Source organism: Neoarius graeffei, chromosome 6, assembly GCF_027579695.1.
Source record: "Neoarius graeffei isolate fNeoGra1 chromosome 6, fNeoGra1.pri, whole genome shotgun sequence".
Taxonomy (NCBI): domain Eukaryota; kingdom Metazoa; phylum Chordata; class Actinopteri; order Siluriformes; family Ariidae; genus Neoarius; species Neoarius graeffei.
Window position 1 is genome coordinate 17,458,011 of NC_083574.1, and position 15,870 is coordinate 17,473,880.

Genomic DNA, 15,870 nt, shown 5'->3' on the forward strand with positions numbered 1-15,870 from the left:
GAATTATTATTGTAGCATTTTTCACAAATTGCTATTGTCATTTCGCCGGTTTGTTTACATTCTAAGCAGAAATGATTTTGTCAGACGTTTTGTAAAAATTTTTGTTTATTGAATTTGCAAAAAATAAAAATGCTCTGTTTTTCAAAATCCAGTGAATGTGGATAGAATAAAACAGTTATTCCACTCAGTCTCGTCATACATGGCTTATAGCCAACTTGGCACTATGCGCCTCATCAGCTATCAGCTCATGTACGATTCAATTTCGTGGAATAACTGTTCAGTGGCTTTTACATGTTTACTGTAGAGTTTATAAGCAACAAAAACATGGGACTAGACCATGATGAGAGCACTGGTGCGTTCACTTGCCTGGTGTGTAAATTAATGAATTTATGACTGGTCAGTACCTTAGACTAATCATAGTTCATTTGCATACAAAGAATTGTTTGGTGGAGAGTCTACATAAAATGGTTAAAGAACACTGTGTTGCCTTTTTGTTACATTATATTACAAGCATTTAGCAGACACTTTTATCCAGAGTGACATATAATGTACCCAGAGTAGCCTGGGGGGGTTCAGTGGCTTGTTCAAGAGCACTTCCACCATTTCTGCTGGTTCAGGGAATTGAACCAGTGACCTTTTGGTCCCAAAGCTGCTTCTGTAAACTTTAGGCCATGGCTTCCCCATTCCCATTAGCATTTTTTGGAAGGAGTCTCCAGTGTCAGTGATTTGAACAGTGATGTGAAGGTGTAACTTTATGTTTTCCGCCATAGGAAAGTCTTCAGAATGGAGAACTTATCACGTCTCGATAACATGAGGTTTTTTTTTGTCTTATTAAGTTCAAGAGAGAGAAACAGGCTGGTGAGGGAACAGAAGTATAGATACTACTATGAATTTGTGAGTCACCAAATGATAATGATATAGTACTAAAAGTACGGAATATTCATCTGAACCCACCAGTGCTTCCAGTTTATGCTAAAATTCACAGATGGTCTGATATTAAAATGACTCATGAATCACAGTGTTGGCCATGGAGAAATTGATGCCCCTATTAAGTCTTGGTTTCTCTCATCATATGGACTTTCTTCCTACCAGTGTTGGCTTACTCACTGTCAATGCTGGCTTACTCACTCAAGGTTAAAGCACTGATAAAAATAAATAAATAAATATATATATATATACTTGCTTAAAATGGCATAATAGCAAATTGCATTTTCCAACTTGCCTCTTCAAAGAGCTCCAGGCTGTAGGTGTTATCATCATCAGCGAAGTAGACAATGCCTGACTGAGAGCTGTTGGGGCTGAAGGTCTCCCGTAACCACCGGAGAGCCAAATTCCTTTGCATGGTTCCCCGCGGGATCCTGGGATCCCTTGCATCGCCTCGGAGCTTGTAGTTGCGAGGCGTCTCGACGTTCAGATGTGTGTAGTTGAGGCCCGTCTCCCTCAGTAGACGTGTGACCAACGGTGTCCTCCTCTGTGCGTCCTCCACCAGGATCCAGTGCAGGTTAGGGACGTGCAGGAAGGTGTTGGCGAGCCGAGTGAGCTCAGCCTTCTGCACTGGCCGACTGTAGGTTGGTGTGATGACATGGATGGTAGGCAGGGCATCGGACCATGGAGGCGGCCGTGTGTACACATACTCGGTGCGCACTACCTCCACTATGTCCTTATCAGAGGAGCAGAACTCCTTTGAGTTGCTCGTTTGGCTTCCTGCATCACGTCTGCCTTCACCAGCTCCAGCGTCTACAGGCACAAAGAAAGAGAATTCAGGCATTAGAACGCCCCGGAGCTGTTCTCGCTATGTCTGACACATGCCAAGAGCCTAAGAAGAGTACCTGACAAGTGGTGCTGTTGGACCATTAGCCGCTCAGGTATGATAAAGATCTCTTTAACTAGATGGTGACAAGCTGAAAAGAGTGAAAGTAGGCAATGTAAGAGGGCAACACCCTCAGACTCAGACCTGCTGCAAATTCTCACAGTTTCACTATGAAAGCTTTTGGAAAGCACTGTCCTAGTGTACTAACATCCAAGTTCAGGAGTAGAGCTGGATGATTTGGAAACAATGACGAATACTTGAGCAAAATACATCAAAAACGATTATGTTCACAATTACAAATATAATTATTTACACTCTCAGTCAATTATCTGGAAGTGAGATCTGTCCTTCTGAATCCTGAGGCAAGAAATTAAACATATTAAATAAAAAAATTCAACAGATAGGTTAAATATAAGCATGTAATTCATGTAGTAGCAAATCTAGCTCAAATAATGTGCACTTTGATGTTTGTAAGGAAGAGTAAATAGGGCACTAATACCACTAATGCAATGTGGCTGCAACAAAACCATCGACACGATCAAATTTTTAGAAATAACACTAATAAAATAAACAAGACAGTGAGTAGAGAAATGAAATTACTCCTTACACAAACTGTGCTGCATATAAATATGAATTAACAGGAAGTTAAAAATGAAGCATGAAACTGATTGTCGTCATCATCCATTGAGATGTATTTAGAATTGTGTGTGTGTGTGTGTGTGTGTGTGTTGGTTTTTTTCTTTTTGTTGGAAGAGTGATTTCATGCTACAGTGTTTTGCAAAAGTATTCATCCCCCTTGGTGTTTGTCCTGTTTTGTTGCATTACAAGCTGGAATTAAAATGGATTTTTGGAGGGTTAGCACCATTTGATTTACACAACATGCCTACAGCTTTAAAGGTGCAGAAAAGAAACAAACTCAGAAATCTGGAGTGTGCATAGGTATTCACCCCCTTTTGTATGAAACCCCTAAATAAGAGCTGGTCCAACCAATTCACTTCATAAGTCACATAATTAGTTGATTAAGCTCCACCTGTGTACAATCAAAGTATCACATGATCTGTCACATGATGTCTGTATACATCAACCTGTTCTGGAAGGACCCTGACTCTGCAACACTACTAAGCAAGCAACATGAAAACCAAGGAGCCTCCAAACAGGTCAGAGACAAAGTTGTGGAGAAGTATAGATCAGGGTTGGGTTATAAAAAATATCCCAAACTTTGAATATCCCATGGGGCACCATTAAATCCATTATAGCAAAATGGAAAGAATATGGCACCACTACAAACCTGACAAGAGAAAGCCACCCACCAAAACTCACAGACCGGATAAGGAGGGCATTAATCAGAGATGCAATCAAGACACCAAAGATCCACAGCAGAGATGGGAGTATCTGTTCATAGAACCACTTTAAGCCGTACACGCCACAGAGCGGGGCTTTATGGAAGAGTGGCCAGAAAAAAGCCTTTGCTTAAAGAAAAAAAAAAAGAAAACACATTTGGAGTTTGCCAGATAATAATAATAATAGCTTTAATTTATATAGCGCCTTTATCAAAACCCAAGGTTGCTTTACAATTATGGGGGGGTAAAATAACAAAGTCCACCAAATAAAGGTCAGGATGTCATTCCAATGGTGTAGCAGCCACAGTCCCACCAAAAGGCACACGAAAACAAGTCTCACACCACCTGCACAGCTGCCACGACGCCATTGAGCAACATCGCTCGGAACACCACGCCAAGCACAAAAGCACTGCCACACAGAGGGCTGGACAACCCCGATGTTAAAATGAGCAATGAGCTCACTGCAGTCCATAGCGAGGAGCACATGCATCACCCACAGCAAACCACAAACCGGAGCTACACCACAATCGGCGGTCAAAACACTCAAACAAAAACAAAAAAACAAACATCAAACTACACAAACACAAAAAAGAAAATCAAAAGAGAAAATAAAATAAAATAAAAAGCTCCAGTGAGAGGCGGCAGCCAGAATGTGCACAGCATACTCTCAGTCGGAAACGGAAAACTGTGATGTGGCAACAGCATGTGGCAGACTCACCAAACACATGGAAGAAGATTCTCTAGTCAGATGAGACTAAAATCGAACTTTTTGGCCATCATGGGAAACGCCATATATGGCGCAAACCCAACACTTCCCATCACCCTGAGAACACCATTCCTACAGTGAAGCATGGTGGTGGCAACATCATGCTGTGGGGATATTTTTCATCTGCAGGAACAGGAAAGCTGGTCAGGATTGAAGGTAAGATGGATGGCACTAAATACATGGCAATTCTGGAACAAAACCTGTTTGATTCAGCCAGAGGTTTGAGACTGGGATGAAGGTTCTCGTTCCAGCAGGATAATGACCCTAAACATACTGCTAAAGCTACACTGGAGTGGTTTAAAAGGAAACATTTAAATGTCTTGGAATGGTCTCATCAAATCCCATACCTCAATCCAATTGAGAATCTGTGGCATAACTTGAAGATTGCTGTACACCAACACAACCCATCTAATTTGAAGGAGCTGGAGCAGTTTTGCCTTGAGGAATGGGCAAAAATCCCAGTGGCTAGATGTGCTAAGCTAATAGAGACATACCCCAAGAGACTTGCAGCTGTAATTGCAGCAAAAGGTGGCTCTATAAAGTATTGACTTGGGGGGTGAATATCTATGCACACTCCAGATTTCTGTTTTTTTCCATCTTAATTATTGTTCATATCACCTTTAAAGTGATAGGCATGTTGTGTAAATCAAATGGTGCTAACCATCCAAAAATCAATTTTAATTCCAGCTTGTAATGCAACAAAACAGGACAAACACCAATAGTTTTGCAACACACTGTATGTTGTACATGAAGTGTGTAAGTGTATATGAATGATCTGATATGATGTTCACTGGAATTATGGACTCCTTATGGAATTATTCAGGAGCTGAGGCTATTGCGGTGCAGCACGTCTGAGTGTAAAGCAGCGCTGCTTCTGTTTCAAATGTAGGACACAATGACAAATCAGTTTGGACAGCAACCCTGATAAACAGGCTCTGATAACTGAAGAGATTAAAATGGATCAGAGTGCTTTGGCTACTAGAGTTCAGCTGTAAAATGGATTAGCCTGATGACTTTTGGCCTGAACTAATTTAGATTTCAGTCAGGTGCATGCGTGAGGAAAAAAAAAAATAGCGAGAGATATTGTTGTCAGGGTTTTTGTGGACTTTCACAATAATAGCGCAAAAATAGGGTGAGTTTTACTGAGATGGAAAAAAAGAAATCCCTTAAATATTTAAGAAAATGTTGTGAGGAAATTGCATCTGCATAAACATTTACAGTTAGGTCCATAAATATTTGGACAGAGGCAACATTTTTCTAATTTTGGTTCTGTACATTACTACAATGAATTGTGAACAAAACATTTCAGATGCAGTTGAAGTTCAGACTTTCAGCTTTAATTCAGTGGGTTGAACAAAATGATTGCATACAAATGTGAGGAACTAAAGCATTTTTTAAACACAATCCCTTCATTTCAGGGGCTCAAAAGTAATTGGACAAATTAAATAATTGTAAATAAAATGTTCATTTCTAATACTTGGTTGAAAACCCTTTGTTGGCAATGACTGCCTGAAGTCTTGAACTCATGGACATCACCAGACACTGTGTTTCCTCCTTTTTAATGCTCTGCCAGGCCTTTACTGCAGCGGTTTTCAGTTGCTATTTGTTTGTGGGCCTTTCTGTCTGAAGTTTAGTCTTTAACAAATGAAATGCATGCTCAATTGGGTTGGGATCAGGTGACTGACTTGGCCATTCAAGAATATTCCACTTCTTTGCTTTAATAAACTCCTGGGTTGCTTTGGCTTTATGTTTTGGGTCATTGTCCATCTGTATTATGAAACGCTGACCAATCAGTTTGGCTGGATTTGAGCACACAGTATGTCTCTGTATACCTCAGAATTCATCCGGCTGCTTCTGTCCTGTGTCACATCATCAATAAACCCTAGTGACCCAGTGCCACTGGCAGCCATGCATGCCCAAGCCATCACACTGCCTCCGCTGTGTTTTACAGATGATGTGGTATGCTTTGGATCATGAGCTGTACTGTACCACGCTTTCGCTATACTTTTTTCTTTCCATCATTCTGATAGAGGTTGATCTTGGTTTCATCTGTCCAAAGAATGTTCTTCCAGAACTGTGCTGGCTATTTTAGATGTTTTTTAGCAAAGTCCAATCTAGCCTTTTTATTCTTGAGGCTTATGAGTGGCTTGCACCGTGCAGTGAACCCTCTGTATTTACTTTCATGCAGTCTTCTCTTTGTGATAGATTTGGATATTGATATGCCTACCTCCTGGAGAGTGTTGTTCACTTGGTTGGCTGTTGTGAAGGGGTTTCTCTTCACCATGGAAATTATTCTGCGATCATCCACTACTGTTGTCTTCTGTGAGTGTCCAGGCCTTTTTGCATTGATGAGTTCACCAGTGCTTTCTTTCTTTCTCAGGATGTGCCAAACTGTAGATTTTGCCACTCCTAATATTGTAGCAATTTCTCGCATGGGTTTTTTCTGTTTTTGCAGCTTAAGGATGGCTTGTTTCACCTGCATGGAGCGCTCCTTTGACCGCATGTTTTCTTCACAGCAAAATCTTCCAAATGCAAGCACCACACCTCAAATCAACTCCAGGCCTTTTATCTGCTTAATTGAGAATGACATAACGAAGGAATTTCCCACACCTGCCCATGAAATAGCCTTTGAGTCAATTGTCCAATTACTTTTGGTCCCTTTAAAAACAGGGTGGCACATGTTAAGGAGCTGAAACTCCTAAACCCTTCATCCAATTTTAATGTGGATACCCTCAAATAAAAGCTGAAAGTCTGGACTTTATGTCCATGTCCATTATATAACTCATCTCATCTCATTATCTGTAGCCGCTTTATCTTCTTCTACAGGGTCGCAGGCAAGCTGGAGCCTATCCCAGCTGACTACGGGCGAAAGGCGGGGTACACCCTGGACAAGTCGCCAGGTCATCACAGGGCTGACACATAGACACAGACAACCATTCACACTCACATTCACACCTACGGTCAATTTAGAGTCACCAGTTAACCTAACCTGCATGTCTTTGGACTGTGGGGGAAACCGGAGCACCCGGAGGAAACCCACGCGGACACGGGGAGAACATGCAAACTCCACACAGAAAGGCCCTCGCCGGCCACGGGGCTCGAACCCGGACCTTCTTGCTGTGAGGTGACAGCGCTAACCACTACACCACCGTGCCGCCCCCATTATATAACTATAACTTGAATATGTTTCAGTAAACAGGTAAAAAAACAAAATTTGTGTCAGTGTCCAAATATATATGGACCTAACTGCAATTGAATACATCCTTACAGTATATCCATGATCAAATCACTTTCAAAACAACAATAGCACTGGGTTGTTATTGTAGTTTATGGAATAAAATTATGCCAAACTGGACTGTAACAGCTACCTGTTAGTATATTATAGTATACTAACAGGTATATAGTATATTAGTGATGCACTAAATCCAAGTGAAAAACTGAGGACCATCTATTGAGCATGTACAGTAAATGCAGCAATAGCATACTAATAGTGTACGATTTATGTCCAAACTATAGATTGAAAACATCCAATAAAACATTTGAATATGTAGGCATATTCTTTGTTGACATGATGTGATGTGAATATGTAATTTTGGTCATTATGAAACACAAAGACGTCTGATTACCCTTTCGGATAGCGAGGAGGGGGGCGATGGCGCTCTGGTGCCACACAGTGATAAGCAGAGTCCAAGGTAACACGATTAACACAATGGCAAGAATATCTCTTCTCTTCGGCATCTCCAGGGTTGATTCTGTGCCTGGTCATTACCTGGATGAAGAAGGTAAAGTGTGTCAGTGTGAACAAGAGAATGTTGTCCTACTAAAGTGGGCTGATTGTGGTTGTGCATGCCTATCTTGTTTATTGAAGAAGAAGCTTTTATTTGTCACATGTATACACAAGAAAAGTGAAATTCATCCTCTGCATTTAACCCATCTGAAGCAGTGAACACACAAGTGAGCCATGAAAACACACACAGAGAGCAGTGCAGCTATGCTACGGCACCTGGCGAGCAGTTGGAGGTTAGGTGCCTTGCTCAAGGGCACTTCAGCCATGATACAGAAGGAGGGGAAAGTGCTGTTCATTCACTCACTTCCCCTCACATTTTTCCTGCTGGTCCCGAGAATCAAACCAGTAACCCTTTGGGCCCACGGCTTTGTCTCTAACCTTCAGACCATGGCTGCCAAATATGCCCATGGCATTATTGTTCCTGCACATCAACACTATATCTACGTGTGTGGTAAATAAAAAGAGAATGCAATAATTTACAAATCATGGAAACCCTGTATTTCATTGAAAATAGAACAAAGACAACATATCAAATGTTGAAACTGAGAAATTTTTATTGTGTTTTGAAAAATATATGCTTATTTTGAATTTGATGTCAGCAACACATTTCAAAAAAGTTGGGACAGGGGCATGTTTACCACTGTGTTGCATCACCTTTACTTTTAACAACACTCTGTAAACGTTTGGGAACTGAGGAGACCAATTACTGTAGTTCTGAAAGAGAAATGTTGTCCCGTTCTTGCCTGATATACAATTTCAGTTGCTCAACAGTTCAGAGTCTCCTTTGTCGTATTTTGCGCTTCATAATGAATGCACCAAATGTTTTAAATGGGAGACAGGTCTAGACTGCAGCAGGCCAGTTTCGCACCCAGACTTTTTTACTATGGAGCCATGCAGTTTTAATATGTGCAGAAAGCAGTTTGGCATTGCCTGGCTGAAAGAATGAAGGCCTTCCCTGGAAAGATTTTGTCTGGATGGCAGCATATTGCTCTGAAACATGTATATATCATTCAGCATTAATGATGCCTTCCCAGATGTACAAGCTACCCATGTCATGTGCACTAATGCATCTTCCTACCATCACAGATGCTGGCTTTTGAACTGTGCACTGATAACTAGCTGGACGGTCTCCTCTCTTCTTTAGCCTGGAGGACGTGATGTCCATGATTTCTAAAAAGAATTTCTACTTTTGATTCGTCAGACCTCAGGACAATTTTACACTTTGCCTCAGTCCATCATAAAAGAGCTCGGGCCCAGAGAAGATGGTGGTGTTTCTGGATACTGTTTATATCTGGAATTAACTTGCATTTATGGATGCAGTAATGAACTGTTTTCACAGACGATGGTTTTCTGAAGTGTTCCTGAGCCCATACAGTGATTTCCACTACAGACATGTGTCTGCTTTTAATGCAGTGTCACCTGAGGGCCTGAAGATCACAGGCATCCAATGTCAGTTTTCAGCCTTGTCTCTTGCATACAGAGATTTCTCCAGATTCTCTTAATCTTTTCATGATATTATGTACCATAGATGATGTGATCCCCAAATTCTTTACAACTTTACATTGAGGAATGTTATTCTTAAATTGTTGCATTGTTTGCCCATGCAGTCTTTCACAGAGCGGTGAACCCATCCCCATCTTTACTTCTGAGAGACTCTGCCTCTCTGGGATGCTCTTTTTACACCCAATCATTTTACTGACCTGTTGCCAATAAACCAAATTAGTTTTTTTTTTTTTCACATGACAACTTTTTCAGTCTTTTGTTGCCCCTGTCCCAACTTTTCTGAAATGTGTTACTGACTTCAAATTCAAAATGAGCATATATTAAAAAAAAAAAAAAAACAATAAAATTTCTCAGTTTCAACATTTGATATGTTGTCTTGCTACTATTTTCAATGAAATACAGGGTTTCCCTGGTTGGCAAATCTTCACATTCTGTTTTTATTTACGTTTGACACAGTGTCCCAACTTTTTTTGGAGCGGGGTTTGCATTATTATCATTATTATAGCTAAACAGTTTCCACTTTTGGTGTAAATGCTTTGCAGGTGAATCAGTAAGAAATAAAACACTGCAGGTTATGCAGATCTATGAAAATAATCAACGATGGGGTGATGTGAATTAGTCAGAATTAGTGTTACCACCCTGAAATCTATTATTTTTACAATAAGAGCATGTCCTGAAACGTCTTACTTCCCATATACTGCAGCAATCTGCCATTCCAATTTTCCATTTATTGAAGAATATCGTCATACTTTTTATCAATTTATAGCTACTTTTAATGTTCTGGAAAGTCCACAAAACAAGTTTGTTCCGATTATGACTTGCACTCACTGGCCACTTTAATAGGAACGTGTTCTTGATTCTAAGATTCCTGTTCTTGGCTGCAGGAGTGGAACCCAATGTGGTCTTCTGCTGTTGCATGCTGAAATGCTTTTCTGCTCACCATGGTTATAAAGAGTTACTATGAGTTGCTATATCCTTCCTGGCAGCTCGGACCAATCTGGCCATTTTCCTCTGACCTCTCTTATCAACAAGGCGTTTCCACCCACAGAACTATCGCTCACTCAATGTTTTTTGTTTTTCACACCATTCTGTGTAAACTCTAGAGACTGTTGTGTGTGAAAACCCCAGGAGATCAGCAGTTTCTGAAATACTCAAACCAGTCCATCTGGCTCAAACCAACACCCATGCCACAGTGAAAGTCATACTTTGAGATCACAATTTTTCTCATTCAGATGTTTGAAGTGAACATTAACTGAAGCTCTTGGTTTGAATCTGCATGATTAGATAACTGCATAAAACAGCAGGTCTATGGGTGGACCTAATAAAATGGCTGGTGAGTGTATGTTATCTCATCTGTAAACAGGCACTTACTTCCTCTTGAAGTGAATAATACAGTACTTAAATATAAAACTTAACGTTGGTGGAAAACTTTACTTCAGACTGTTACAAAGCACTGGCACTGGAGACTCCTTTCAAAAAATTTCTTCATACAAAGCTTCACCATGTCATGAAGAATGGAAAAAGATCGATGTTTCAAAATGTCACCAACTTGTTCATTCCATGCCTAGAAGACTTGGTGCTGTCATTAAAAATCATGGAGGCCATACAAAGTACTAGATGTAGTAGTTTTTGTTGTGGGGTGTACTCATTTTTGCACCACCCTAATTTGAGTAAAACTGAAAAATGTGTAATCTAAGTTTATATTATTAACCTTACTTTCACGTTATAAGTTAGACGTTATATTAAACTTTGTCTTGTCAACATTTTGGAAATTGTTTGTGTTCATTGAGATAATATTGTTTAAAATGTTACTTTTCAAAGGGGGTGTACTCATTTACGCTGAGCACTGTACATGGTAAGACAGTGTACCACAGTTATACAGTGGCATTGTACAGCTTGACTGCAACAGGTACGAATGATTTCCTGTGTCTCTCAGTTGTGCAGCGTGGAAGAATCAGCTGTTTACTGAACGTGCTCCTGTGGCTGATCAGCTCCTCATGTAGAGGGTGGGAAGGACAGTCTAAGATTTGTTTTTATTTTGGACAGTGTCCTCTTCTCCAACACCACTGTCAGAGAGTCCAGTTCCTCGCCTACAACATGGCCGGCCTTCCTGATGATCTTATTGAGTATGTTAGTGTCCTTCACCTTCAAGCCATACTGTACTTACATAACTTTTTAGTGTATCTCTACTTTACCGAAGTATTTCTATTTGGGGAGACTTTATACTTTGACTCCACTACATTTCAAAGTCAAATGTTTTACTTTTTACTCCACTATATTATGCGAAACCTGTCGTTCCTTTTCAGAGGTGGAAAAACTGGACTGACAAAGTAAAAGTCCTGCTTAGGTTTTCCTTCTGCCTGTGTTCTCAACACAGGTGATTTCACCAATTAGCTCATCAACCTGGCTTAGGGGATGTGGTAATTAGGATCAGCTGGTTCATTGAACTGGCTGGAGCAAAAATGTGGCAGGGTTTTTACTTTCTGCACCCGGGTTTTTCCACCTCTGTTCCTTTTTACCAAAGTGGATTAAAAAAAAATGTAACAGGTCAAAACAACTGCACCACAAGCACACCAATCAGGAAACAGCGCACAATTTGCTCTGAACTTGTTTCGACATGTTATTTATACAGTCTGTGGTTGGAACATTGCCTCGTAGGTTGGCTATCCATCACGATACTTCTTCATTGCAGCATTTTGAGAATGCTTATGCCTACATAATTCGTTTAATGATGGAAGAAATGCCTGACACTGACTTGCTACAACACCTGTGGCCTTATTTGAGCGAATTTTTTTAAGTAGTTGAAAAGAAGAATGACTTATTTATTTTTAAGTGCCTTCTTTGCCTGTCTCAGCATCATACCATTTCCTCGTTCAAGAATTTGCCTTCCAATCTGAAGAAACACAGAGAGGTAAGTCATTTTCACTCTAGTGGGCATTTTCTCCACCGACTGACTAATCTAACTGTAGTTTGGAACAAACTCCATCCATCCATTATCTGTAGGTGCTTATCCTGTACAGGGTCACAGGCAGGCTGGAGCCTATCCCAGCTGACTATGGGTGAGAGGCAGGGTACACCCTGGACAAGTCGCCGGGTCATCGCAGGGCTAACATACAGACAAACAACCATTCACATTCACACCTATGGTCAATTTAGAGACACCAATTAGCCTAACCTGCATGTCTTTGGACTGTGGGGGAAACATCGAGGACTTGGACAAATACCAGTGATGGCTATTGGGACTGTAAGGTAATCAATACCTACAGTGGTGCTTGAAAGTTTGTGAACCCTTTAGAATTTTCGATATTTCTGCATAAAGATGACCTAAAACATCATCAGATTTTCACAAGTCCTAAAAGTAGATAAAGAGAACCCAGTGAAACAAATGAGACATAAATATTATACTTGGTCATTTATGTATTGAGGAAAATGATCCAATATTACATATCTGTGAGTGGCAAAAGTATGTGAACCTCTAGGATTAGCAGGTAATTTGAAGGTGAAATTAGAGTCTGGTGTTTTCAATCAATGGGATGACAATCAGGTGTGAGTGGGCACCCGGTTTTATTTAAAGAACAGGGATCTATCAAAGTCTGATCTTCACAACACATGTTTGTGGAAGTGTATCATGGCACGAACAAAGGAGATTTCTGAGGACCTCAGAAAAAGCGTTGTTGATACTCATCAGGCTGGAAAAGGTTACAAAACCATCTCTAAAGAGTTTGGACTCCACCAATCCACAGTCAGACAGATTGTGTACAAATGGAGGAAATTCAAGACCATTGTTACCCTCCCCAGGAGTGGTCAACCAACAAAGATCACTCCAAGAGCAAGGCATGTAATAGTCACAAAGGACCCCAGGGTAACTTCTAAGCAACTGAAGGCCTCTCTCACATTGGCTAATGTTTATGGTCATGAGTCCACCATCAGGAGAACACTGAACAACAATGGTGTGCATGGCAGGGTTGCAAGGAGAAAGCCACTGCTCTCCAAAAAGAACATTGCTGCTTGTCTGCAGTTTACTAAAGATCACAGGGACAAGCCAGAAGGCTATTGGAAAGTGTTTTGTGGATGGATGAGACTAAAATAGAACTTTTTGGTTTAAATGAGAAGCGTTATGTTTGGAGAAAGGAAAACACTGCATTCCAGCATGAGAACCTTATCCCATCTGTGAAACATGGTGGTGGCAGTATCATGGTTTGGGCCTGTTATGCTGCATCTGGGCCAGGATGCTTGCCATCATTGATGGAACAATGAATTCTGAACTATACCAGCGAATTTTAAAGGAAAATGTCAGGACATCTGTCCAGGAACTGAATCTCAAGAGAAGGCGGGTCATGCAGCAAGACAACGACCCTAAGCACACAAGTAATTCTACCAAAGAATGGTTAAAGAAGAATAAAGTTAATGTTTTGGAATGGCCAAGTCAAAGTCCTGACCTTAATCCAATCGAAATGTTGTGGAAGGACCTGAAGCAAGCAGTGCATGTGAGGAAACCCACCAACATCCCAGAGTTGAAGCTGTTCTGTACAGAGGAATGGGCTAAAATTCCTCCAAGCCGGTGTGCAGGACTGATCAACAGTTACTGGAAACGTTTAGTTGCAGTTATTGCTGCACAAGGGGGTCACACCAGATACTGAAAGCAAAGGTTCACATATTTTTGCCACTCACAGATATGTAATATTGGATCATTTTCCTCAATAAATAAATGACCAAGTCTAATATTTTTATCTAATTTGTTTAACTGGGTTCTCTTTATCTACTTTTAGGACTTGTGTGAAAACCTGATGATGTTTTAGGTCATATTTATGTAGAAATGTAGAAAATTCTAAAGGGTTCACAAACTTTCAAGCACCACTGTACGTGACACTACACCAAACTCAACCATGACACACACCAAAATAACTTTTTCATCCATTACTCGGAACACTACTCGGCTAACGCAAATGCTTGTTGATTATTAAAACCTGGAACTGAAACCACATGAATTCACTGACCATAAACTATTGGATATAGAAAATGACATAGACCAGGACAATAACTTTTTTTCTCAACCGTTAATGATAATTGCCACTATTACACAGAGGAACAGTACAATCAGTCCACTAAGGCTGTGGGATAAATAAATTGTGTATTATTGATAAATAAATTATCAATAATACACTTCAACAGCAGAAGCATGTACACTAACTTCAAACACATCAAGAAATACTTAAGTCAGTTTACTTATCCATTCAACATAATTGCCATATTGAAGACCTGGATTGACATGGAGAAAGGAGTGGATTTCGAACTGACTGGATATGAATTTAATTATATAAACAGGAAAAATAAAGGTGGAGGAGGAGTGGCGGTGTATGTGGACTGTAATTTGAATTATAAGTTAATAGATGGCATGACAACTGTGATTGATAATTTATTAGAATATTTAACAATTGAAATTAATATTGAAAAAAGTAGAAATGTATTAATTATATATATATATATATATATATATATATATATATATATCTCGTCTCGTCTCGTCTTCTTCCGCTTATCCGGGACCGGGTCGCAGAGGCAGCAGTCTAAGCATGGAAGCCCAAACTTCCCTTTCCCCAGACACCTCGGCCAGCTCCTCGGGAAGAACACCGAGGCGTTCCCAGGCCAGCCGAGAGACATAGTCCCTCCAGCGTGTCCTGGGTCTTCCCCGGGGCCTCCTCCCGGGGGGACATGCCTGGAACACCTCCCCAGGGAGGCGTCCAGGAGGCATCCGAAAAAGATGCCCGAGCCACCTCAGCTGGTTCCTCTCGATGTGGAGGAGCAGCGGCTCTACTCCGAGCTCCTCCCGAGTGACTGTGCTTCTCACCCTATCTCTAAGGGAGCGCCCAGCCACCCTGCGAAGGAAACTCATTTCGGCCGCTTGTATCCGCGATCTTGTTCTTTCTGTCATTACCCAAAGCTCATGACCATAGGTGAGAGTCGGAACGTAGATCGACCGGTAAATTGAGAGCTTCGCCTTTTGGCTCAGCTCCTTCTTCACCACGACGGACCGGTAAAGCGACCGTATCACTGCGGAGGCTGCACCGATCCGCCTGTCGATCTCACGCTCCATCCTTCCCTCACTCGTGAACAAGATCCCGAGATACTTAAACTCCTCCACTTGAGGCAGGACTTCTCCACCAACCTGGAGAGGGCAAGCCACCCTTTTCCGGTCGAGAACCATGGCCTCGGACTTGGAGGTGCTGATTCTCATCCCAGCCGCTTCACACTCGACTGCAAACCACCCCAGTGCATGCTGAAGGTCCTGGTTTGAAGAAGCCAACAGGACAACATCATCCGCAAAAAGCAGAGATGAAATCCTGTGGTTCCCAAACAGGATTCCTTCCGGCCCCTGGCTGCGCCTAGAAATTCTGTCCATAAAAATTATGAACAGAACCGGTGACAAAGGGCAGCCCTGCCGGAGTCCAACATGCACTGGGAACAGGTCTGACTTACTGCCGGCAATGCGAACCAGACTCCTGCTCCGTTCGTACAGGGACCGGACAGCCCTTAGCAAAGAGCCCCGAACCCCATACTCCCGAAGCACCCCCCACAGAATACCACGGGGGACATGGTCGAATGCCTTCTCCAGATCCACAAAGCACATGTGGACTGGTTGGGCAAACTCCCATGAACCCTCGAG

At 41.4% G+C, this 15,870-nt stretch overlaps 1 protein-coding gene across 1 annotated transcript in view; it reads right to left on the reverse strand.

Moving 5' to 3' along the window:
- b3gat1a (beta-1,3-glucuronyltransferase 1 (glucuronosyltransferase P) a) overlaps positions 1-7,654 on the reverse strand; it is a 57,360-nt gene extending 49,706 nt beyond the window's left edge. Inside the window, exons 1-2 of the mRNA XM_060922859.1 lie at positions 7,543-7,654; positions 1,223-1,737 (exon numbers count right to left, since the gene is read on the reverse strand). Coding sequence (XP_060778842.1) covers positions 1,223-1,737; positions 7,543-7,654 — 627 coding nt within the window. The remainder of the gene's footprint in view (positions 1-1,222; positions 1,738-7,542) is intronic.
- Between the last annotated feature and the right edge of the window lie 8,216 nt (positions 7,655-15,870).